The sequence below is a fragment of the Tenrec ecaudatus genome, chromosome 9, assembly GCF_050624435.1.
Source record: "Tenrec ecaudatus isolate mTenEca1 chromosome 9, mTenEca1.hap1, whole genome shotgun sequence".
In the NCBI taxonomy this organism is placed as follows: Eukaryota; Metazoa; Chordata; class Mammalia; order Afrosoricida; family Tenrecidae; genus Tenrec; species Tenrec ecaudatus.
The window spans coordinates 96028211-96053324 of NC_134538.1; the positions used below are offsets into that span (position 1 = coordinate 96028211).

The 25114-nt window shown below is 42.1% G+C and overlaps 1 protein-coding gene across 1 annotated transcript; it reads right to left on the minus strand.

Annotated features, from left to right (window-relative positions):
* Positions 1 to 6393: 6393 nt before the first annotated feature.
* On the minus strand, positions 6394 to 7001 carry LOC142456454 (small ribosomal subunit protein eS7-like). The gene has a single exon (XM_075557600.1). It carries the CDS (start codon positions 6984 to 6986, stop codon positions 6402 to 6404), a length of 585 nt encoding a protein of 194 aa, XP_075413715.1. The 5' UTR covers positions 6987 to 7001; the 3' UTR covers positions 6394 to 6401.
* Between the last annotated feature and the right edge of the window lie 18113 nt (positions 7002 to 25114).

Sequence of the window (25114 nt, forward strand, 5' to 3'; positions counted from 1 at the left end):
GGGATTTGCACGTGATACAACGTGGCTTGCTGACAGGGAAGAGGGCTTGCAGCACTTACTAATGACAATACAACACCTACAGCTGTCAATATGAATTATGCCTAAAAATGATCACCTGATCATTAAATGATTGAAATGGAAGAATAAGTAACAGTATGCAAGCAGTGAAGTCAAGGATTTTGTTTTACCCGGATCCAAAATTAATGCACATGAAAACAAAAGTCAATAAATCAACTGGCATATTGCATTAGGCAAATCTGCTGTAGGTATGTGCAGCCACTATGGAAAACAATCTGGCAATACCTAAAACAAATGGAAATAGAGCTACCATATGACCCAGCAATCCCCCCTACTGGGCATATACCCAGAAGAGGTAATAAACAGACCACGGCCAGAGTATGCACTCCAAGTTCATTGCAGCGCAGTTCACAATCACAAAGAGTTGGAAACAACCTAAATTTCCACGAACAGACAATGGACATACATGCATACATATACAATGGAGTACTGTGCATCCTTAAAAAGCAGTGGTGAATGCATGAAGCACATTGTCTCATGCGAAGAGTTAGAGGTAATTGTGCTAAGTGAAGTAAGCCAAGCACAAAAGGACAAGTACAACATGAGTCCACTGAGGTAAGCTTAAAACGCACAATTGGCATGGGGGCGGAGGGGAGGGGAAGCTACTAAATGCATAAATTCCCAGGGTGAGGCCCAGGCACCCTGGCAGTAATCAGACCCAATCCAGTGATACATATGGCAGCCAATTAAAAAGGAGGTTAAAAGAAAAAAGAAAGAAAACAGGAAGTGTGAAGTGGAAACAATGCACTAACCCATCCACACGGAGGGTATTGTTTATGTCTCCAAATGAAAAGGAGAGAGGGACCAGACTGACTGCAACCTGGTGTGCCAAGCCTGAGGGCAATATACCGACATGAAGCAGTGAACTAACAGAAAGGTCTGCTGGGCTGGCCCCAATCCCAGCTGCACTGAACCCCTTCCCAGAAGAATGCACTACAAAGGACAGAGGGGTGGTTATGCTCAGACCATAGTGAGCAAACTAAGAAAGAAAGACAGAGAGAGAGAGAGAACACCACATCCTGGGCCACCAAGTCCTGAAAACACAATTCCTGCTCTGAACAGCCAAAGCACAGAGAGGACAATAGGGCCAGCCCCACCATGAGATATGATGTCCCTTCACTGACCCATAACACTACAGGGACAGCACTGGAGTCACACTGTGGGAATTGTGCCCGACCTGACACCCCTCACACTGGGGCGAACACAAAGGGAGCACAACAGAGTAGCAAGGGGAGCAAAGCAATGAAGTCCCTAAGGAATCTCAAAAGTAGATTTCCCAATCAGTGGGCAGGGGATTCATAGGGGTCAGCAGACAGACCTGGTACTATTTATATGCTTGCTTTTTCTTCTTTAACTTTAATATCTATCTATATAAGATAGGCAGGATACTCAACCCCGAGGAGAAAACAATGGATTGATGGTTCTGGGGGGGACATGGGAGAGGGGAGGTGTGGGAACAGAAGGGGGGAGCCACCAAACCTAGAGACAGGGAACAAGAGATCTAAAATTGATGGCGAGGAGGGCATAAAATGCTGGGTGACTTTGATCAAGTGAAATGTAGTCAAGAGGAATTACTGAGAGCCAAATGAAGGTTAAAAGGGATAGTGGGGCCTTCTGAGCTGGGAGTCTCCTGGGAATGTGCCAAGAAAGGTCCCAGGCATGGTGAAGAGACCTGGCCTGTTCCAGGCAAGTGGAGAGCAAAGGAGACATGCTTGCTTAGCCCTGGAATCTCAAGTGAGTGTTTTAAATCCTTCTAACTGACTGGGCTACACATCATTGACCTTTGTCCAAACCGCCAAGTGGCTCTGCTTCCACTCCCAACCTACTCTGTGAAGTGTGTTCTTGACCTCAAGGAGCACATTCAAGAAGACGTCCAGAAGCTGGAGCTGGGATGGACGCCGTGGCCATTGAAGATGTGGCTGTGGACTTTTCCCAGAAGAGTGGACCTTGCTGGATCATTCTCAGAGGAAACTCTGTAGGCATGTAATGATGGAAACTTTCAGAAACCTGGCCTCAGTAGTTTCCCAAAACCTTGTTGATGGAGAAAAGCTGTCCACTGAAAATGCAATAGTACAATTCCTGAAAAGTGACTCCTGGTCCTCCAAGGTAGAAGAAATATGTGGATTTCACGTTATTGAAATCAGGATAAAAAGTGGAAGAGTCTTGCAAGAAGACATATTGAGCAGAATGCCTGTGAAATTAAGAAGAAAAGTCAGCGTGGACAGAATTACAAGTGGATTCCACCTGTTCAAAAGAACTTACAATGAACCATATCCTTCAGTGTCCCTTCGTTGTGGGAAATCCTCCATGGACCCGATTATCATCACTTAAGCGTCATCCTAGTTTTCACTCTGAATGTGACGCCTATCAGGATGGAGAACACAGAGCAGGCTGCTGATGTCCTTGCTCCCGGAGTCCTGAGAGAGCACTAACTGAAGGGAGACCTAAGGAATGTAAGGACTATGGAAACACCTTTGGTGAATCCTCAAAGTCCTTGTACATTTAAGAAGGGATGGTGAGGAGAAACCTTTTGATAGTAAGCAACGTGGCAAAGTTGTTCATCTTTTTCATCCTTAGCTACGCGTATGAGAGCTCAGAGTGGAGAGGGGCCTTATGAATGTAAGGAATCTGGAAAGGGCTTTAAGGATTCCTCATCCCTCATTAAATGTAGGAGCATTTTTAGCAGCGAGAAGAAGCCTTATGAGTGTAAGGATTGTGGCAAAGGTTTCACTTACCTTTGTTACCTTACTCGACACAGGAGAACTCACAGTGGAGAGAGGCCCTATCACTGTAAGGAATGTGGCAAGCGTTTTAAGGATTCCGCATCCCTCACTAAACATAGGAGAATTCACAGTGGAGAGGGTATTTGCAGGGTTGTGGGAAAGCCTTAGTCAGCACAGGTTATTTTACATACAGGAAGAAGTCCGAGTAGAGGCCCTATGAATGAATGTAGGGAAGGTGGCAAAACCCTTTTGTTCTTTGGATCTCACTACACATATAAAAATTTATAGTACCCCCAGGTTTTGTGAATACAAATAATGTAGCAAAGCCTTTCCTTGATCCTCAACTTAATTAAACATTAAACTAAATTAACTCCAAACTTCACTAAACATTCAGGAATTCACAGTGGAGACAGGACTTGAGAGTATAAAGAATGTGAGCCTTTCAATAGCAAGAAAACCACAGAAATAGAAACAAGACGTGATTAGAGTTACTTTGTGCCTCTGAGAGAAGTAAGAGCACATGGTCTCAGTGCAGCTGTTTTATTAGCCTTGATTGCTCCAGTTTCCATAAATAGCTGTATAGATGGTTACTTTCTTATTTTACCTTTATGTAGTCTGAGTATTTTCAATAAGGCTGCTGTGAAGACTGCTAAGCAAGGGTGGGTTCATATTGAAATTGGTGTTAATTTACATGCAGTAAATGCATGAAATTTGTATTTGGATGTGGGTTTTTGTTTTGTTTTGTTTTCATGTGTTAGAAACTTTATTTCTATGTTTTTCATCTTATTTTTGTTTGCATTCTGTACATCCATTGATAAATATTAAATAAAATTATTATTAATATGGTTAAAATGATAGTGTGACATAAAAAATATAAAGAAATAGAGGAAAGAACTAGGAGGCAAAAGAAATTTATAGAGGTATATATACAGGCATGTACATATGTAAATATATTTATATATACTGATATGGATATAGGTCTATGTACATATACGTATATGTTAAGTATCAAGGTAGCAGGAGGACATTGGGCCTCTACTTAAGTCACTCTCAACGCAAGAATATTTTGTTCTAATAACCCGGCATTCTGTGATGCTCACCTTCCCGACATGATTGCTGAAGACAAAAAATGCATGCATAAGCAAATGTGGTAAAGAAAGCTGGTGGTCCCTGGCTATCAAAAGATATAGCACCTGGGGTTTTAAAGGCTTGAAGATAAACAAGCAGCCATCCAGCTGAGAAGAAACAAAACCCACATGGAAGAAGCACACCAGCCTGTGTGATCATGAGGTGTTGATGGGATCAGGTATCAGTCAGGCATCAGAAGACCCAAAACAAACAACCATTTTGATGTGAATTAGGGGAGACTGGAGACTCAATGCCCATCTGTAGACAATTGGAAATAGAGACTCAATGCCCATCTGTAGACAATTGGACATCCCCTCACAGAAGGGTCACAAGGAAGGAACAAGTCAGCCAGGGTGCAGTATAGCACCCACAAAACATACCACATTCTTCTAGTTCATTAATGCTTTGTCCTCTCCACTATCATGATCCCAGTTCTACCTTACACCAAAGCATGTGCACTGGTAAAGATAAGAGCTCTTGACACACGGAATCCAGGACAGATAAACCCCTCAGGAACAGTAATGGGAGTAGCGATACCATGAAGGTAGGGTGAATGTGGGGGGAGAAAGAGGGAACCAATCACAATGATTGATGTTTAACACACACCCCTAAGGGGATGAACAACAGAAACGTGGGTGAAGGGAGACAGCAAGCAGTGCAAGATATGAAAATAATAATAATTTATAATTTATCAAGGGGTCACGAAGGTGGGAGGGTGGTGGAGGGAGGGAAAAAAAGAGGAATTGATATCAAGGGCTCAAGTAGAAAGAAAATGTTTTGAAAAAGATGATGGCAACAAATGTAGAAAAGTGTGTGATACAATGGATGTGAGGATTGTTACAAGAGCTGTAAGAGCCCCCAATAAAATGATTTATTTTTATCAAAAAGTGAAGATGGCGATATTTTGTCTCAAGTTATGCTCATGTTATCAGAAGGGACCGGTTCCTGGAGAAGGACCGGATGCTTGATAAAGTCTAAGGTCAGTGACCGATAGGAGACCTTTGATACGATGGACATACACGGTGGCTGCAACCATGGGCTCAAACACCGCAGTGACGGTAAGGATCGCCTAGGACCGACTGGCATTTTATTTTGATGTACTGAGCACTGCTTTGAGTTGTAACCAGCTCAGTGACCATCAAACCACCACAAGAAGATAGGAGTAGAGGTAAAAAATTCTTTTATTTTTATGTAGAAATAATCATCTGCCCATAGAAAATCAAATAAGAAATATATGCGTGATGTATTATCTATTATTTTATAGACTCAGAGACTCACTGCCATTGAGTCAATTCAGGTTCATAACGATCCTATAAGGCAGAATAGAAATGCCTCTGTCGTTTTCCGAGACTGTAAACATTTTTTTCCTACTTGTAATTTTTTTTCTTTTTTTAATTAGGAGTTAATACATACATCATTCCACAGTTCAATTACATCAAGAAGTATTGTGCAATTCCTACCACAATCAATTTGAATACATTCTTTTTCCTTCCTGGACTCCTTGACATTGGCTCCTTTTTTATCACCATCCCCCACTCCACCCACACCAGAAATCTTTATTCTACTTGCTGTTCCTATAGGTTTATCAGTCTTGGGTTTCATATGCCAACAACAAGAACAACATATAACACAAATTCAAGAGGGTGACCCCAATGGCATAGCACATCTGAGGTAAAACCCAATATGAAAAACAAAATACAGAAAGTGTTGAAAACCACATCAGGTCCAACGTGAATTAGAGGGGGGATGAACTGTCAGGGTTGTAACTGTTCAAGTCTGGTTTATCCCTTTGATCTTCTATACTCATCTCTCCAATGCACTCTGTTTAGTTACTACTTTCCTCCCACCCCTCAAGTGTGGATGAGGCAGATCACTGGAGGCTTACTTCCTGTGTAGTTCCCAGAAATGATTCTTGGCTCCCGCTGTCATCCATAGCCTTCCGCAACTTGGATTCTCACAATTTGGGCTTTGATACTATTCCCTCCTTCAGTTTGTGATTATATGATTTAAAATCCTTCAGTGACTGATGCTGATGTGCTTCTTCCATGTGGACTTAGTTGACATTTCACTTAGTTGGCTACTTGTTTGGAGACAAGCCTTTAAGACCCCAGACACTCTTTTATCTGATAGCCAGGCACCATCTAATTTCTTCGCCAGATTTTGTGATAGCGTCCATATCTTCCGTGCTCTCTTCCTGAAGATTAGTATAAAACAGGGCCACAATGTAAGAAATAATTACTCATAAGTTGAAGCTAGGATTTAGTGTGAGCCCCAAACCCATTCCTGGATGTATGTTTTTGTTTTTAAAAATCTGCCTTTGGTTCTCTTTCAAAACCTCCTTGATAATTTATGGTAGAAAATCTTATTGATTATCTCCATGGGACATAACAATCTTCCATTACTGTTGTTTTTGATTAGGCCCTGGTGCTAATTTTTTTTTAAATTGGGAATATTTTATTCTGTCATCTTTGTTTACAATTGAAACTCTGGGAATTCAAAATTAACATCCTTGCCCATAAGCTTCTTATAAACTCCAGAAAAGGTTTCAACCTTGTGTTCTACATTGTTCTGCTGCGCTTTGTCCAAATGAACCTTTATAAGCCTCCTGCCATCCAGCTTTACCCGGATTCTCTTGCCCACAATTTCACTTGGGAAGACCAAGTCTTCAAGGATGGCATCGTGCACAGCTGTCAGAGTGCGGCTCCTGGGACGCTTTTGCTTATTCTTTGTACGGCTTTTCCGAGTTGGTTTAGGCAGAATTCTCCTCTGAGCAATAAAGACAACGTGCTTTCCACTGAATTTTTTCTCCAGTTCCCGTACTAGCCGGACTTGGATTTTCTGGAAAGATTTCAGTTGAGGAACAGAAACAAAGATTATAATAGCTTTCCGACCACCACCAACTTCGATTTCCTTGGCTGCCGTTATATTCAGCTCCCATAACTGAGCCTTGAGGTCCGAGTTCATCTCCAGCTCAAGAAGAGCCTGAGAAATGCCGGACTCGAATTCATCCGGCTTTTCGCCATTGGGATTCACAATCTTCGCGCTTGAGCTGAACATGGCTGTTCTTGCCGAGCGCCGGCCTAGGAAGAGGCCAAAGTCTCGCGAGAGCGCGTCCAATCTCCGGTGCTAATTTTTTTAAAGCCCTGTTAAGAGAGGGTTATTGGGTCAATGTAGACCAGCTCTACATCACAGTAAATGAATTATTCACTTGTACAGAATGAAACTTTTCGTGGCTGGACCCTATTCACACAAACAATATGAGTTAACTGTCAGGGAAAATCTACAATAACACTCAATGAGAATGTCAGTGAATGGTTTGCCAGAATAATATGAGGGGTACCCCCCAAAATCTGTAATTCTTTTTCTCCAAAGCTATGTATTTAAATTTTTTTTACCAAACAACCTTATCACCGTCAAAGTACACTCCATCACAATACATTTGTTAAATCAGTGATTCCATTCTTGGGAACATTTTTCAAGCTCATCTGTTTGGATGGCTGACAGCACCTCCCTCGCTTTTTTCTTCACCTCTTTTATGTCATCATATTGTCCTTTCGTGTCTCTCTGCATTTTCAGAAACAAAAAGAAGTCACATGGAGCAATATCAGGTGATTCAGGTGCGTGGGGCAAGAGAGGCATGCTGTTTTTTTGTTTTGCTTTTTATTACCCAAAACCGGTGTTCTGACGTGTTAGTGTAGGTTGACTAGAGAAACAAATTCATAGACACTCATATGTGTATAAGAAAAAGTGGGTAAAGGGAGATGTCGGACAGTGTAAGATATGACAAAATAATAATAATTTATAAATTATCAAGGGTTCATGAGGGTTAGAGGGTGGGGGAGGGAGGGGGGGAATGAGGAGCTGATACCAAGGGCTCAAGTAGAAAGCAAATGTTTTGAGAATGATGATGACAACAAATGTATAAATGTGCTTGACACAGGGGATGTATGTATGGATTGTGGTAAGAGTTGTATGAGCCCCCAATAAAAGTATTTTTTAAAGAGCTTTATTAAAGAGCAATTGTATATCGAGAAAACATCCTAGGCCAGTCCAAATCAAGTGCATAGTCTGATATTAACCCATATATCTGATTGTGTAAATTCCTCTTCAGACTGATGCAACACATGTAATGATGCTGAATGCAGGAAGATCACAGGCAATGGGTGGGCAGTCTTGTGGATCCAGTGGCAGTGGAAGCATCTCAGTGCTGGTGTTGGTCTCCATGTGCTCCAGGGCGCTGGCTCCATCAGCATAGCTCCACATGGCTTGTTGACAGGAATGACTTGCCAGGATAGTGTGTATCTCACCTCCAGGGAGAAAAACAGGAGTTTCCAGAATCCTCAAGGGAAGGCCATGCCCACTCAGAGGCCTCATTGGCTATGACCTGATTTACAGGCTAGACTCCACCCCTTTGCTCAAGTTGACAGTAAGTTATGTAGTGACCACAACTGAGATGGCTTTGTGAGCAAGTGCATGGTCATGGTGGCAAAACCAGTGCCCTGTCTGCTATAAGCCAGGCCTTTTAAAAATCGTTCTATTAGCAGCTCATACAACTCTTTTTTTTTTCTTTTTTAAAATCATTTTATTAGGGGTTCATACAACTCTTTTTTGGGGGGTTCATACAACTCTTATCACATCCATACATACATCAATTGTGTAAAGCACATTTGTACATTCATTGCCCTCATCATTCTCAAAACATTTGCTCTCCACTTAAGCCCCTGGCATCAGGTCGTCATTTTTTCCCCTCCCTTCCCGCTCCCTCCTCCCTCATGAACCCTTGATAATTTATAAATTAGTATTTTGTCATATCTTGCTCTGTCCGATGTCTTCCTTCACCCACTTTTCTGTTGTTCATCCCCCAGGGAGGAGGTCACATGTAGATCCTTGTTATCAGTTCCCCCTTTCCAAACCATCCTCCCTCCACCCTCTCAGTATTGCCGCTCACGCCACTGATCCTGAAAGGATCATCCGCCCTGGATTCCCTGTGTTTCCAGTTCTTATCTGTACCAGTGTACATCTTCTGGTCTAGCCATATTTGTAAGGTAGAATTGGGATCATGATAGTGAGGGAGGAGGAAGCATTTAGGAACTAGAGGAAAGTTGTATGTTTCATTGTTGCTACATTGCACCCTGGCTGGCTCTTCTCCTCCTTGATACCCTTCTGTAAGGAGATGTCCAGTGGCCTACAAATGGGCTTTGGGTCTCTATGCTGTACTCCCCCCACCCCCTCATTTACTATTATATGATTCTTTGTTCTGATGATACCTGATCCCTTGACACCTTGTGATCACACAGGCTGGTGTGTTCTTCCATGTGGGCTTTGTTGCTTCTGAGCTAGATAGCCGCTTGTTTACCTTCAATCCTTTAAGACTCTAGATGCTATATCTTTGATAGCTAGGCACCATCAGCTTTCTTCACCACATTTGCTTATTCACCCACTTTGTCTTCAGCGATTGTGTTGGGAAGGTGAGCATCATAGAATGCCAGTTTAATAGAACAAAGTATTCTTGCATTGGGGGAGTACTTGAGTGGAGGCCCAATGTCCTTCTGCTACCTTATTACTAAACCTATATATAAATGTACATAGATATATTTCCAAATCTTCATATATAAATATATTTGCATATGTACATGCCTTTATTAGACCTCTATAAATGCCCTTTGCCTCCTAGCTCTTTCCTCTATTTCCTTTTACTTTCCTCTTGTCTCACTATCATGCTCAGTCTTCATTTGGGTTTCAGTAATTCCTCTTGGTTACATTAACCTTGATCATGCCCTACCAGGCCTCCTACACCTTCCTCACCACCAATTTGGATCACTTGTTGTTCCCTTGTCCCTGGGTTTGTTAATATCACTACCTTTACCCCCATCTTCCCCTCTCCCACGTCACCCGGAACTGTCGATCCCGTTGTTTCCTCCTCCAGATTGTTCATCCAGCCTAATTTAGACAGACCTGTGGTGATAATAACATGCACAAAAACAAGACAGAGCAAAACCAAGCAACAATATACAACAAAACCACCACCACAACAAACTGACAAAAACAAAACAAAACACAAGAAAGAAAGGCTTATAGTTAGTTCAAGGACTGTTTGTTGGCCTTTAGGAGTGTTTTCCAGTCCAGTCTATTGAGGCACTACACCCTGACCCCAAAGTCCACCTTCAGCTTTCCCTGGGGACCTCGGCACTCCGTTCCCTTGCTGTTCTGTTGCACTCCCTTAGTGTTTTGCCTCGGTGTGGTGGGATCAGATTGGGTGCAATTCCCACACTGTTTCTCCGGTGCTGTCCCCTGTAGGGCTATGGGTCAGTGAGAGACGTCATGTCTCATAGTGGGGCTGGCCATGTGGTCCTCTCTGTCGTCTGGCTGCTCTAATTGGGAACAATGTCCTCAAGGCAGGCCTGGTGGGCCAGGATGTGCTCCACTCTCTCCTCCTTCCCCTTCATCTGCTCCTATGTGCGCCGATCAGATATGTCCCTCTCCGGGAGCTGCAGATTCAGTGCAATCCTTTGAAATGAATACTTCTTGCGGGAGGGGTCAGTGTCCACATAGTAGTTGGGATTTGGGCTGGTCCCCCAGACCTCTCCACTGGTCCCCTACTCCATGCCGGCATGTTGCATTCACAACTTGGAGCACTGGGTTGAAGTCTGATTACTCTTTTCTTGTGGAGATATAAACAATGTGCCCCTGCTACCCGTTCCTTTTTATTATATTTTTTCCTTTCCCCACCTCCTTTTTAGTTGGCTATCATATGTATCCCTGGATTTGGTCTGGTCCCTGCCCAGGAATGTTTGTGTACAGTAGCTTTTTCCCTCTGCCACTCTTTCATTTTTTTTAAAACGCTTACCTCAGCAGACTCATGTTGTACTTGTCCTTTTGTGCTTGGCTTACTTCGCTTAGCATGATTTCTTCCAGTTCTTCCCATGCAGTGATGTGCTTCATCACTGCTCTTTAGTGATGCATAGTACTCCATTGTATGTACGTACCACAGCTTTTTAATCCACTTGTCATTTCATGGAAATTTGGGTTATTTCCAACCCCTTGCAATTGTGAACTGTGCCGCAATGAACATTGGAGCACAGAGGTCTGGCTTTGGTTTGTTTCTTGCCTCTTCTGGGTATATGCCCAGTAGGGGGATTGCTGGGTCGTATGATAACTTTATTTCCATCCATTTTAGATATTGCCAGATTGATTTCCATTGTGGTCGTACATACTTACAAGTCCACCAGCAGTGGATGAGAGTTTCTGTCTCCCCACAGCCCCTCCAACACTTGTTGCTTTCTGATTTTTTGAATTGGGCTACCTTTGAGGGTGTTAGGTGTTAGCTCGTTGTTGTTTTAATTTGCATTTCTCTATGGGTAAAGATCGGGAACATTTTCTCATATGTTTGTTGGCTATTCGGATTTCTGCCCCTGTGAAACTTCTGTTCAGGTCCTTTGCCCACCTCCTCAGTGGGAAATTGGTTTTTCTCTTTTTGGAAGCTAGCAGAGTATTGTAGATTTTAGTAATAAGGCCTTTGTCTGATGTGTCATTGCTAAATATGTTTTCCCAGTCCATGGGCTCTCTTATTACTCTCTCGGTGAGTTATTTCGAGGTACACAGATGTTTTATCTTCAGGACATCCCCTTTGTCAATTTGTGCCTCCTCTGTTTTTGTGTCCTTCCCTATTTCTGATAGCCTGTGTATTCCCTGTGCCAAAGTCCTCAAGTTGGTCCCAATTCCCTCATTGATGGCCCTAATAGTTTGGGGTTTAACTTCAAGGTCTGTGATCCACCTTGAGTTTATTCTTGTGCATGGAGTGAGATAAGAGTTTTTTGCTTCATTTTTCTGTAGGTAAATATCCATTTTTCCAGCACAACTTGTTAAACAGGGCATCTGCTTCCCATGGGACATTTTTTGGACCTTTATCAAAGATCAGCTGTCTGTATGCTGATGATTTTTATTTCTGGGTTTTCAGTTCTTTCCTATTGGTCTGAGTATCTGTCATTGTACCAATACCATGCGATTTTGACAACTGAAACCAGGCATTTTTTTTGTCACACACTGTTATGCTATCTTTTCAGAACCTCTAAATAGACCGTTTGATTAACAGTCTGACCTGGTGGAAAGATCTTGAAATGCACTATCCCTCTCACATCCAGAAAACAAATGAGCATGAGTTTTTTGGAGGTACCCTCCCATACCTATCTTAATACAGCATATAGGACATTGATGTAGCAAGATGTTTGTCTGCCACCAACAGTTGAACAGTCTTGGTACAGCTGTCTTCTTCTTCCTCAGACACCATGGATTTTCCAACTTCAGTCCTCAGGTTACATGTGTGTCTGAGACTGAGTCCAGTTCACCCAGTAGTGCAGCCTCTGGAGCATGCTGTGTGTCTTGAAGATCCAAGATACAATGCCCCAGCGTTCTATGGCACCAAGCGTGGGTCCCCAGGATACACCCAGAAGCCCGGGTCAATGTGGCCCATATGGTGCATACTGCCAGGGACACTACCCGCCTATGGTCCCCCAAAACATTTCCAGTCATTCTTTCTCCTGCTTTTCCTACCAACAGTCATGCATTTGTGTTCCCCCAGATGTGTTTGCTCAGTTTCCCCTCTCCTGACTTGTTTTTCCCATCTGTATCCCTCCTCCCTCTGGACATCATCATAATTTTGCATGGCATCCAATCAGCAGACAACATCCCTTCCCCTCCTTTGACCATCTGATCCCAGCTGACCTGAGGCACCCTCTGGCAGCAGATGTTTATTGTTGCGACTGTAGCCTTCTACAGGAATAGAGAACCTCATCTTTCTCCTGAAGAGCAGCTGGCAGTTTTGAACTGCCGATCTTATGATTAGTAGCTCAAAATCAATCCACTATGCCACTAGGCTTCCTATTATTATATAAGGGAATTGAATAGCAAAGCAGTTGATAGTCTCTCAATTATTATTTGCAAATGATTGAAAATATCAACTCAAGTTTTCTTTATTTTGAGGGGAAAAATTGACCCTTAAGATTGTGTAAGTCTTAATGTTATTTTTGTTGTTGCTTGACTCATGCTCTTAGTCAAGCCCTGACTGGACCAATCTTGTAAGCTGTTCTGGCTAACATAATATATGTGTCCCAGTCATGGTTCCAATACCTGTGATGTATTGATCAGTCACCAATCATAAATTTGTGATAGTTTTCTTTTATAAAATGGATTTTATTGGGATATTATTCAGATATATTGGAAAGGAACTGTTCAATTATATGAAGATTTGTGCAATGCATCACTAACCATAATCAATTTCAGAATATTTTCTTCATGTACTCGTTGTTGTTAGTTCCCCATCCCCCCATGCCCCCCCACCCTGACCCCCGTCCCCGTCCTCCCCTGCCATGCACCTAGGCAATTTCCAGTTCAATTACTACAGTCTATAGATCTACCTATCTCGGACATCATACACAGAAAATCATACGAAACACAAACAAGAAGGAAGCAAACAAACAAACCAAAAACCCAACTCAGCAACAATGACCAGCTAACATCTAAAACAATCTCATTCAAAAATAAATCATAAGCCATTTAAAAATGGAAACAACTTTAAAATGGATCCAAAGGGAGATAATGATCAAACATTGCATTTTAAACGATCTGCCTCTGCCACAATGACTGTATAATGCTCTCTGTATGACAGCAAGCTATTCACATTCCGCAGCAATGGTCAGAGGGGATTCATCTGAGGTTTAATTCACATGGGGCCCAGTAAATGTACTGGGGGTTTCCACTGTCACCCCTAACCTTCTGCAAACTGGATGTTCACAATTTAAGCTCTAAAACCATCCCTCTTTCCGACTTGGATTTTGTTATTGACCATCCTTGGTTACACAGGCTATTGTGCTTCTTCCGTGTGGCCTTGGTTGGTGCCTCATTTAGATGGCTGCTTGTTTGAAGACAAGCCTTTAAAGAGCCCAAACACTATTCTTTCTGATAGCTGGGCGGCATCTGGTCTCTTCACCATATTTTGCTATTGCACCTGTGTGTTCCATGATCTCTTCATGAAGGTAATCATCGAGCAGGACGTAAGAACCGATTGTTCTTAGAAGGGGACTAGAACTAACTGTGAGTCTCAAATCAATCCATGACAGTTTCCATTGTGTCCCATGCTTTATCTAAGTAGTAGACTAAATCCCTGATCCCATTATGACCTAAGGCTCCCTCGTCTGGATTATGCGCCTCTGTCTCATTAAATACTAAATTCTATTTGAGATTGGGGTCTCTTTTGTACCCTAAAATACATGCACTGGTTAGAATACGTCATTTAGTTCAAAAGCCTTGAGTGAGTTTGAATAGCCAGTGAATACATTGTGTGGGTTGGGTATGCTATGATAAGAAATTTTAATTTCCTGAAATGTAGTGAAGGAACGTGTTCCAAGAAGAATTCCTGAACAAAGAGCCTGCAGCCAAGGCTTGAGAGACGCTAGATGTTAAAGCACACTGAAAGAAATGAGTTGGTCTCGTGGAGGGGAGGAGAATTAACAGACCAATGCTTAGGCCACTGCGCCTGGTGATTGTGGCTGCTCAGGAGCGTGAGGAAGGGAAGTTAAGCTGGATGCCATTCCAATTTATCTTTTAATTGTCCAGAATAACCTGCATCATTGTTGAAACCGTTTTCACCACAGTTTAAAGGACTCGTAAAACAGTCCCTTATGCAATGAACGTACAAATGTGCTTTACACAATTGATGCATGCTTTTGATTAGAGTTGTATGAGCCCCTAATAAAACGATGGGGAAAAAAGTCCCTTACTACCAGAAGAAGAAATGAGCAAATGTTGCCCCCAGATGGCGCCAGATCCTTAGTTCCCAGTTTATGCACCACAAATGCAAAAGGACCACTTGGGTATATGAGTATTTTAAATATTTAATGCAGATGTGAATTTTCAAAAGTAAAATTCCTCATTAACATGACATCACAGTCTTTCCTGTGGGTCTTCGTTACACCTAAGTATTGCTCAGTAATTTAGCCACCGAGTTAACAATTTTCTTCATGCCAGTAAGGGATACTACTTTTGTTCACAGGTTTGGTGACGTGATTCATGTGAGATGGAGACTGCTCTGGATAATATTCGATAACTTTTTTCCGTACACATTAAATCTGAAAGGTCAAGCAATGAAAGTAAATAGTGGGTTCAGGTATGTCAAAATGATTATATTAAGTCTCTGCGATTGAGAAATAAGCATAAAAAACAGTGTCTCAATCACATACTAAATGTATGCTACTTAAACTCACTTCCTGTTTGTAGTTTGCCAGCGCCTGTGGCCACGTGGGCCTTGTCCTCATTACAGCCTCCGTGGGAGTCAGATGGCGCCCTGAATTTCTCAAAGACAAGATTGTGGTGTGTGATTGGGGGGGGGGGTGGATTTGGCCTGGAGAGTCATGAAGACATTGAAAGAGATTGCTTGTGCATCATAAATGGTACTCTTACCGTTTTTGTGGATATTTCCCTTAAATGTGGATTCCAGTGTAAAACTATATACATCCTGAGTATATAAAGCTTTGCTGGCAGACTCCCTGGCAGTGTCATTAAGGGGGTGGGGGAGTGGGAAAAGGAGATGGAGACGGTGAGGGAAAGAGGGGGGAGGGACAGGGACAAGTGGATGTGGAGGGGATGAGGAGAGGGAGCCAGAGAGAAGGAGGAGTCTTGCCTACATCTTGGGGGGAAGCCTCTCCTTATACCAAACATCTACATTTGTGCTCCTTCATAACACACACATACACACACACACACACGTAGCCTCATATCTATCTTAAATCTCCCTCTCTAAGAAATTGCTAGTAATCTTTGCCTAGTAAAGCCAAAAGACCTTGCGTGATCTCATTTGCTCTTCTCAGATCTCTCAGCCAGCCTGTGCATTTCTGCTATGGCTATGGTTGAAAGGTGGCCGAGCAGTGCTCTGCGTTGGATCAGCGTTCTGATTATTACCCAAAGGAAAGTCTTAGTTTGCTTATTCCAATTCCCAGGTTTTATCTGTAGACACACAGAAAACAACAAACAAACCCATTACAGTCAAGTTGATTCCAATCCCTGGCAGCCCCATGTGTGGAGGAGTCTATCTGTGCTCTGCAGATCTGTTTTCAAAGTGATGGCCCCTTGAAAGCGCACTGGTTGAGTTTAATCCATCAACCTTTCAGTTACTAGCCAAATGCTTAACCTATTGGACCACCAAAGGATTTATATAGGAAACAAAGTCCACTGTCACTGAGTTCATTTCGAACAGGTGTTTGCTGAGACTATAAATCTTAATAGGAGCAGACAGATTTAACTTTCTCCCGCAGAGAGGCTGGTGGGTTTGAATCATTGACTTTGTAGTTAACCTTCAAATGCCTAACCTATAGCACAACCAAAACGCCCAAACCAAGCTTACATGACCCTACAGGCCAGAGTAGACCTGCCCTACAGGTTTCCACAACTGTTGCTCTACGGGAGTAGAAGGCTTCATCTTTCTCCTAAAGAGAGGCTGGTGGTTTCTAACTGCTGACCTAGGACTAACAACCCAACTCATAACCACGACGCTGTCAGAGTGCCCAGGTAGCCCAGCCAGCACTTTTTTTAGGCACTGAGACCTATTGATCGATTTCTTTTTTCTAACCATTTTATTGTGGGCTCTTACAACTCATCACAATCCATACATCCATCCAGTGTGTCAAGCATATTTTCACATGTGTTGCCATCATCATTCTCAAAACATTTTCTTTCTACTTGAGCCCATGGTATCAGCTCCTCATTTTTCCCCTCCCTCCCCACTTCCCCTTTCCTCATGAACCCTTGATAATTTATAAATTGTTATATTATCATATCTTACACTGTCCGACGTCTCCCTTCACCCACGTTTCTGTTGTCTGTCTCCCAGGGAGGAGGTTATATGTAGATCCTTATAATGGGTTTTCCCTTTCCAACCCACCCTCCCTCCACCCTCCAGGTATCGCCCACTCTCACCACTCATCCTGAAGGGATCATCTGTCCTGGATTCCCTGTGCTTCCAGTTCCTGTCTGTGCCAGTGCCCATCCTCTGGTCTAGCCGGATCTGTCAGGTAGAATTGCTATCATGATGGTTGGGGGAGGGGAACCTTTAGGAACCAGAGGAAAGCTGTATGTTTCCTATGGATCACTTCCTCTTGAAGACTTTGGTGCTGTCTTCTCGCTTAAGTAATGAAGAGGGTGCCTGCCTGCCCTTTGCCTGGCACTGCGTTCTGCTCTGTGTCTTACTGGTGACTAGTGCAGTCTTTGGGCTGTGGGATAGACAGGCTTTTTCAAACCCCCTTTGTGTCAATAGCTAACGTTTCCATTGGATTTGACCTGAAAACCCATCTCCTCATAGAGTCCGACCATTCCAGCATCATGTCAGTCACCCACGGTTGCAGTTTACCTCAGACGCTGTCGGCTGGCTGCTTCCTCTGCTGGAGTGTGCAGCCCGTGTAAAACCGTGCAATGCAGAGGGCAAACTTGCTGCGAAAGGCGTGGGCACCTTCACAGGGAAAACTCTTCACACAAATCACAGACAAATATTTTAGGTTTTTTCTCCTCATAAGAGAAGAAATGACTGCAGCCGATGGAAATTCGCACTTCCAGAGCATAAAGCCTGAATTGCTCACTTTGAGGGCTGCCATACGGCGGTGCGCCTGGCTCTGTAGAGCAAGAGTGGCGTTTTTCTAGAGCCATATGGCTGAATCAGGAAGGGCACTGGGCTGGAGAGGACAGAAGGCAGTTTACAGTTAGTTTTAAAGTCCTGATGCCCAATAAATTCCACAAAAGTCTCCGATGGTAGACTCACATTAGAAAGACAGATGCTGCCAAGAAATACTTAGGGTTTTTTTTCCTCCTGAAAGAAGAGAACAAAAAAAAATCCCAGATAGAGTATGACTTGTCAGCTCTGCTTGGATAATCTAATTACTGCTAAACCAAACAATTAAGAGAAACTCCTATTTCTAATTGCTTGGAATATCATTATAGTTTCCCAAGTAAATAAATATTGAGACCCCACTAAAAACAAACAAACAAACAAAAAAACCCAGGATCCTTTACAGGCAGCAGGCAGCCTCCAGACTCTGCTATCTCTGTTACTGTACAACAGTCAGGCCATGGCTAGAGAGGAGAAACTGGGGTCCCCGCACCCTCACTCAGGTGCCAGTAAGTCAGCACAGATCCCTAGGTCAGTGTGGAACTTCTGGGTTTTCAATGACGGATTTTTTATTGTAGGTGGAATGTCAAGGCTTTTTCTTTGATATCAAACCCACCGCTATTGAGATGATTCCAGAGCTTGGTGGCCCTCCTTAGCAGTGGTTCTCAACCTTCCTCATGTCATGACCCTTGAATACAGTCCCTTATGTGGTGGTGATGACCCCTAATTATAAAATTATTTTCGTTGCTACTTCATAACGGTGATTTTGCTATTGTTATGAATCATCATGTAAATATCTGATATACAGGATGCATTTTCATAGTTACAAATTGAAGATCATTAAAGCATTGTGATGAATCACAAAAACAATATGTCATTATATATTGCGAAATATTTATTTCGAATGACAAATGAAATTTTGTCTTGAAGCATGGTGTAGTATGGGTAACAGTCTTCACACTGGGTAATCTGCATGTGGGCTGACCCGCTGGGAGACAGATAGAGGAGCGGTGTCTTGGTTCCTAGACCATGAGAAATATGTGTTTTCTGATGGTCTTAGGCGAGCCCTGTGAAAGAGTTGTTCACCCCCTAATGGGGTCGCGACAAACAGGTTGAGAACCGCTGCTGTATCGGGTTGCTGAGGCTGTAAATCTTTACAGGAGCAGGAAGCTTTATGTCTCTCTCCCACAGAGCAGCTGGTGGGTTAGAACCACCTAGCTTGTGGATAGTAACCCCAGGCTTACCCCACGAGAGCATCACCAGGCTCTTGTGTGCTGAAATCCCAAATCCTTTGTTAAGGAATGAAGTGAGTTAACTGTACCACCCAAGGGCTCTCCCCAGACATCTGGGAACACTAAAATGATAAGCATGGCTGAAACCTAAATGAATAACCAGTTTGTAACTCCCAATAAAACACTCAAGCTGAAAATATGCATGTGAGATTTTAACTAATTAGGCCCCAAGCTCTTTGTAAAAGCGACACTGCAATTAATTATAGTGATCGCTACTTGTTATTTAGATAAAAAAGCTATTGCAGAAAGGTAAGCGCCTTTTCACTATGGAAGTACAGTTTTATGCTAAAAGACACAAAATATTTTATGAGAACAACTTCATAATTTCTTAGGGTACATTTGAGTGGAAATTTATAGACTTTTGTCAATATTTCAGTTAAGATTTAATAATAATTAAATTAACATGAAAATTCATCATTGAAATCTGTAAACCTTATTGTGATTATTTTCTTTTTTAAATGTGGATTTATGTATTTATTGAGGGCTTAAGATGACCAGTTTACATTTTTGTTATGGTTATAGTTTGTTTATTTAATTATTTGTTAATATTTATTTACAATTTACCAATGTTGCAAGCATAACTAGCACTCACACACAAATTACTTGTATACAGTCCTATAGATAATTAAATCTTTAATTACCAAATTTGCTGCTGTCATAAGCACCACTGTGGGTTAGGGTAACCACTACATTGAAAGCAACCCTTTCATTAATATTAAATAGATTACAATATAATCCATGATACTCTCACCAAGGTAAATTCATTAGCAAAATCAACAGTTTGGGAAAGTGCTAGAAAGGATGAAGAATGACATGCTAACAACTGTGCATATCCAGCAGGTGCATGAGTGGCGGGTAGAAAATTAAACGTGTACGCTGGTAAACATTTGACTGTCGTGGGTGAAACAAAGCACAGCACCCTACAACCCTTTCAAGGATCCTTTTCCCCTCCTTCCTTCCTTCCCTCTCTCCCTTCTCCCTTTCATCTGTATTTTCCCCCGCTTTCTATGTGATTTTTTTTATAGCCTATTAGGATCAGACCAAATAAAAATTTCAATTTTATCAAAATTTTTACTTTACCCCTTGAGTGTGTTTTTCCTCTAATAATTTACCTTACAGAGATACTTTATTGTCAAAAATAGTTATTGCAATGTGGTATCCAAAAATAAAAATAACTTAATGATCATCAAACTGAAAATAGGTAAATTACTATATATCTAGTGATAGAAAACAGCCAATTAAAATTAACTAACAGGGAATCATATCTAATAACACACAAATATGGTTATAGATATGTATTTTTAATGTCATAAGAATGCCTGGAAAGAGATACCAAATTAAAAAACTTTTCCTTGTATAGTTGTACAGTTTAAAAGGCTTTATAACTTTATAATGATCTTGAATTATTCTTTTTTAGAAGAAATTCCAATTAGGTTGAAACAATGCAGCTTTCTAGAAATATTATTTAGGCATATTGAAAATAAAATGAGTTAAATAAAAAAAGGAAATAATGAGTTGAAGATCAAAGAATTACTCCATTTCTCGTCTTAATTGAAAAGGAGGAACAATGAAATAAAGCTAATACAAATATTCATCTGTTAATCATCTAAAACTTTAGACATGGTACTTGTAGAATTACATTTTACAGCATAAAAGATTTTACTATCTCATTATTGCATAGTTATTAAATTTGGAGACTGTTGCATTTAAATTAAGGAGAATGGGTTACAGTCTCACGAGTGTTATCATAGGATTAAAATTAATTACACAGAATTTTCATGCGGGGCAAAACTGGCCAGGCAATCAGTCATAAACGAATGTTATTAGCTTGATTCATGTTATCCAGCATTTCTGATAATACTAGGCAAGACAATGGAGGTGAAAGAGAGACATAGACTTCGTATCAAAATTATAAGATAAGTTGTTCTGTGAGTATAGCTCTAAATTTTTTAGGTAAAATCTACAATGAAGATTTGAGTTTATTATCTAAATAATTTGATCAAAAACTCACATTTGTCTAACTTTATGAGAGTGAATATATCACAAATGACATTTTCTGCTTATAAGTCAGTAGAGTGCATTTTGTATGAAAAGTTTATTTTTTAATCATTTTATTGGGGGCTCATATAATTCTTATCACAATCCATACATCCATCCATTGTGTCAAGCACATTTGTACATTTGTTGCCATCATCATTCTCAAAACATTTGCTTTCTACTTGAGCCCTTAATATCAGCTCCTCATTTCCCCCTCCCTCCTAACTGCCCCCTCCCTCATGAACCCTTCATAAGTCATACATTATTACCATTTTGTCATATCTTACACTGCCCGACGTCTCCCTCCACCAACTTTTCTGTTGTCTATCCCCCAGGGAGGAGGTTATATGTAGATCCTTGTAATCGGTTCCCCCTTTGTACCCCCACCTTCCCTCTACCCTCCCAGTATTGCCACTCTCAGCACTGGTCCTGAAGGGATCATCCATCCTGGGTTCCCTGTGTTTCCAGTTCCTATCTGTACCAATGTACATCTTCTGGTCTAGCCAGATTTGCAAGGTAGAATTGGGATCATGATAGTTGGGGGAGGAAGCATTTAAGAACTAGAGGAAAGTTGTACATTTCATCATTGCTACACTGCACCCTGACTGGCTCATCTCCTCCCTGCAACCCTTCCATCAGGGGGTGTCCAGTTGCCTACAGATGGTCTTTGGGTCTCCACTGTGCACTCACCCTCATTGACAATAATATGAATTTTTGTTCTTTGATACCTAATACCTGATCCCTTTGAGAGCTTGTGGTCACACAGGCTGGTATGCTTCTTCCATGTGGGCTTTGTTGCTTCTGAACTAGATGGCCACTTGTTTATCTTCAAGCCTTTAAGACCCCAGACACTATATCTTTTGACAGCCAGGCACTATCAGCTTTCTTTACCACATTTGCTTATGCACACATTTGTCTTCAGTTATCATATCGGGAAGGTGGGCACCCAATGATATGATTTTTTGTTCTTTGATGTCTGATACCTGGTCCCTTCTACACCTTTTGGTCACACAAGCTGGTGTGCGTCTTCCATGTGGGCTTTGATGCTTCTGAGCTAGATGGCTGCTTGTTTAGCTGCAAGTCTTTAAGACTCCAGATGCTATGTCTTTTGATAGCCGGGCATCATCAGCTTTCTTCACCACATTTACTTATGCACACATTTGTCTTCAGCGATCATGTCAGGAAGGTGTGCATCATGGAATGCCAATTTAATAGAACAATGTGTTCTTGCATTGAGTAAGTACTTGAGTGGAGGCCCAATGCCCATCTGCTGTCTTAATACTAAACCGATAAATATATGTACGTAGATCTATTTCCCCACCCTCCTATATAAATATATGTACATATGTGCATGCCTGTATTTAGACCTCTATAAATACCATTTGTTTCCCAGTTCTTTCCTCTATTTCCTTTTACTTTCCTCTTGCCCCACTATCATGCACAGCCTTCATTTGGGTTTCAGTAATTTCTCTCAGTTACATTGTCCTTGCTGAATCACTACCAGGCCTCTCACACCCTCCTTGTCACTCATTTTGGATCACTTGTTGCTCCCCTGCACCTGGGTTGGTCAACACCATCTCCTTACCCCCACCTCACCCCTTCCCATATCCCCCTGGAATCATTGGTCCTGTTGTTTTCTCCTTCAGAGTGTTCATCCAGCCTATCTTATCTAGATAGAGCTGTAGAGGTAATAATATGCACCAAAAGTCAAGGCATAGCAAGACAAAGTGACAAAGAGAACACAAGAATGACAACAAAAAAGAAAAAACCAGTGACCCATAAAAGAATAGATTAATTTAAAAAAGAAAAAAGAAATAAAAAGAAAGAAAAACCTGTAAATAGATCAAGGTCTGACTTTAGACCTCTAGGTGTGTCCTCCAGTCAAATCCAATGGGGTGCCATGCTCTGGCCCCAGAGTCTGTCCTTTGCACACCCTCGGGAGCTCCCTGCTCTGCTGCATGGCTTTAGTGGTTTGCCTCGTTGTCTCAGGGTCAGAACCAGCCAATCCCGACACTGAGTCCCCAGTGTTGTCCCCAAAGGGCCATGGGTCAGCGAGGGATGTTGTGTCTCATAGTGGGATCAGCCCACTCTGTGTATTGGTTGCTCAGAGTGGGGATATCGTCCTCCAGGTCTGGTGGGCCAGGATGTGCTCCACTCTCTCTTCCTCTCCCTTCATTTGCTTCCATGTGCTCTCATCAGACATGCCCCTCTCCCCTAGCTGCAGCTTCAGTGCCTTCCTCTAAAGTGAATTCTTCTGGGAGGAGGGTCAGTTGTCCACATAGCTGGTATTGGGGCCCAGCCCTCAGGCCCCTCAATTGGCTCCCCCTCTCCATGCCGGCATGCTTCATTCCCATCCCAGAACACTAGATTTAAGTCTGGTCCTTCTTTCCCTGTGGAAACACAAACAATACCTTTCCCTTGGGTGAGTCAGTGCCCTATTCCCCAAGCAAACATCTCTTTTTAAAATTTTCCTTTCCTCTCCACCCCCCTCCTTTTTAGTTGGCTGCCATATGTACCCCTAGATTTTGTCTGACTCCTGCCATACTACCTGGACCTCACCCCTGGAGTATTTGTATACAGTGGCTTTTTCCCCCTGTGCCCCTTTTGCATTTTTCTTTTCTTTTTTTTATAAACTTACCTCAGCAGACTCATGTTGTACTTATCCTTTTGTGCTTGGCTTACTTCACCTAGTGTAATTTCCTCCAGTTCTTCCCATGTGCCAATATGCTTCATGTGTTCATCACTGCTTTTTAGTGATGCATAGTACTCCATTGTATGTATGTACCACAGATTTTAAAAAAATCATTTTATTAGGGGCTCATACAAGTCTTACCACAATCCATACATACATCCATTGTGTCAAGAACATATGTACATTTGTTGCCATCATTCTCAAAACATTTGCCTTCTACTTGAGCCCTTAATATCTGAGGCTCATTTTCCTTCACTCCCCACTCCCCCCTACCTCATGAACCCTTCATCATTCATAAATTATTATTATTTTGTCATACATTACACTGTCTAACGTCTCCCTCCACCTTCTTCTCTGCTGTCCATCCCCCAGGGAGGAGGCTATATGTAGATTCTTGTAATCAGTTCCCCCTTTCTACCTCACATTCTCTCCACCCTCCAGGCATCGCCACTCTCACCACTAGTCCTGAAGGAGTCATCTGTCCTGGATTCCCTGTGTTTCCAGTTGCTATCTGTACCTGTGTATATCTTCTGGTCTAGCCAGATTTTTAAGGTAGAATTGGGATGGTGATAGTGAGGGGGAGGAAGCATTTAAGAACTAGAGGAAAGTTATATGTTTCACCATTCCTACCCTGCACCCTGCCTGGTTCATCTCCTCCCCACAACCCTTCAGTAAGGGGTGTCTTGTTGGCTACCAATGGGCTTTGAGTCTCCACTCTGCACTCACCCACATTTACAATGATATGATTTTTTGTTCCTTGATGCTTGATACCTGATCCCTTTGACAGCTCATGGTCACACAGGCTGGTGTGTTTCTTCCATGTGGGCTTTGTTGCTTCTGAGCTAGATGGCCACTTGTTTATCTTTGAGCCTTTAAGACCCCAGATGCTATATCTTTTGATAGCCAGGCACCATCAGCTTTCTTCACCACATTTGCTTATGCACATGTCTGTCTTCATTGATTGTATCAGGGAGGTGGACACCCATTGGTATGATTTTAGTTCTTTGATTTCTGATAACTGGTCCCTTCTACACCTTGTGGCCTGCCAAGCTCACCACAGTTTTTTAATCCATTCATCTGTTGATGGAAATTTGGGTTGTATCCAACTCCTTGCGATTGTGAACTGTGCCACAATGAACATTGGAGCACAGATGTCTGGCTGTGGTTTGTTTCTTGCCTCTTTACCCAGTATATACCCAGTAGGGGGGTTGCTGAGTCATATGGTAGATAAATTTCCATCTGTTTTAGAAATCACCATATCAATTTCCATAGTGGCTGTATATACCTCCAGGTCCACCTGCAGTGGATGAGCGTTCCTATCTCACCACAGCCCCGCTAAGCACTTGTTGTTTTCTGATTTTTTGAATTGGGCTATCTTTGAGGGTGTTATGTGGTATCTCACAGTTGTTTTAATTTGAATTTCTCTTATGGCTAGTGGTCAGGAACATTTTCTCATATGTTTATTGGCCATTCGGATTTCAGACTCTGTGAAACTTCTGTTCAGGTCCTTTGCCTA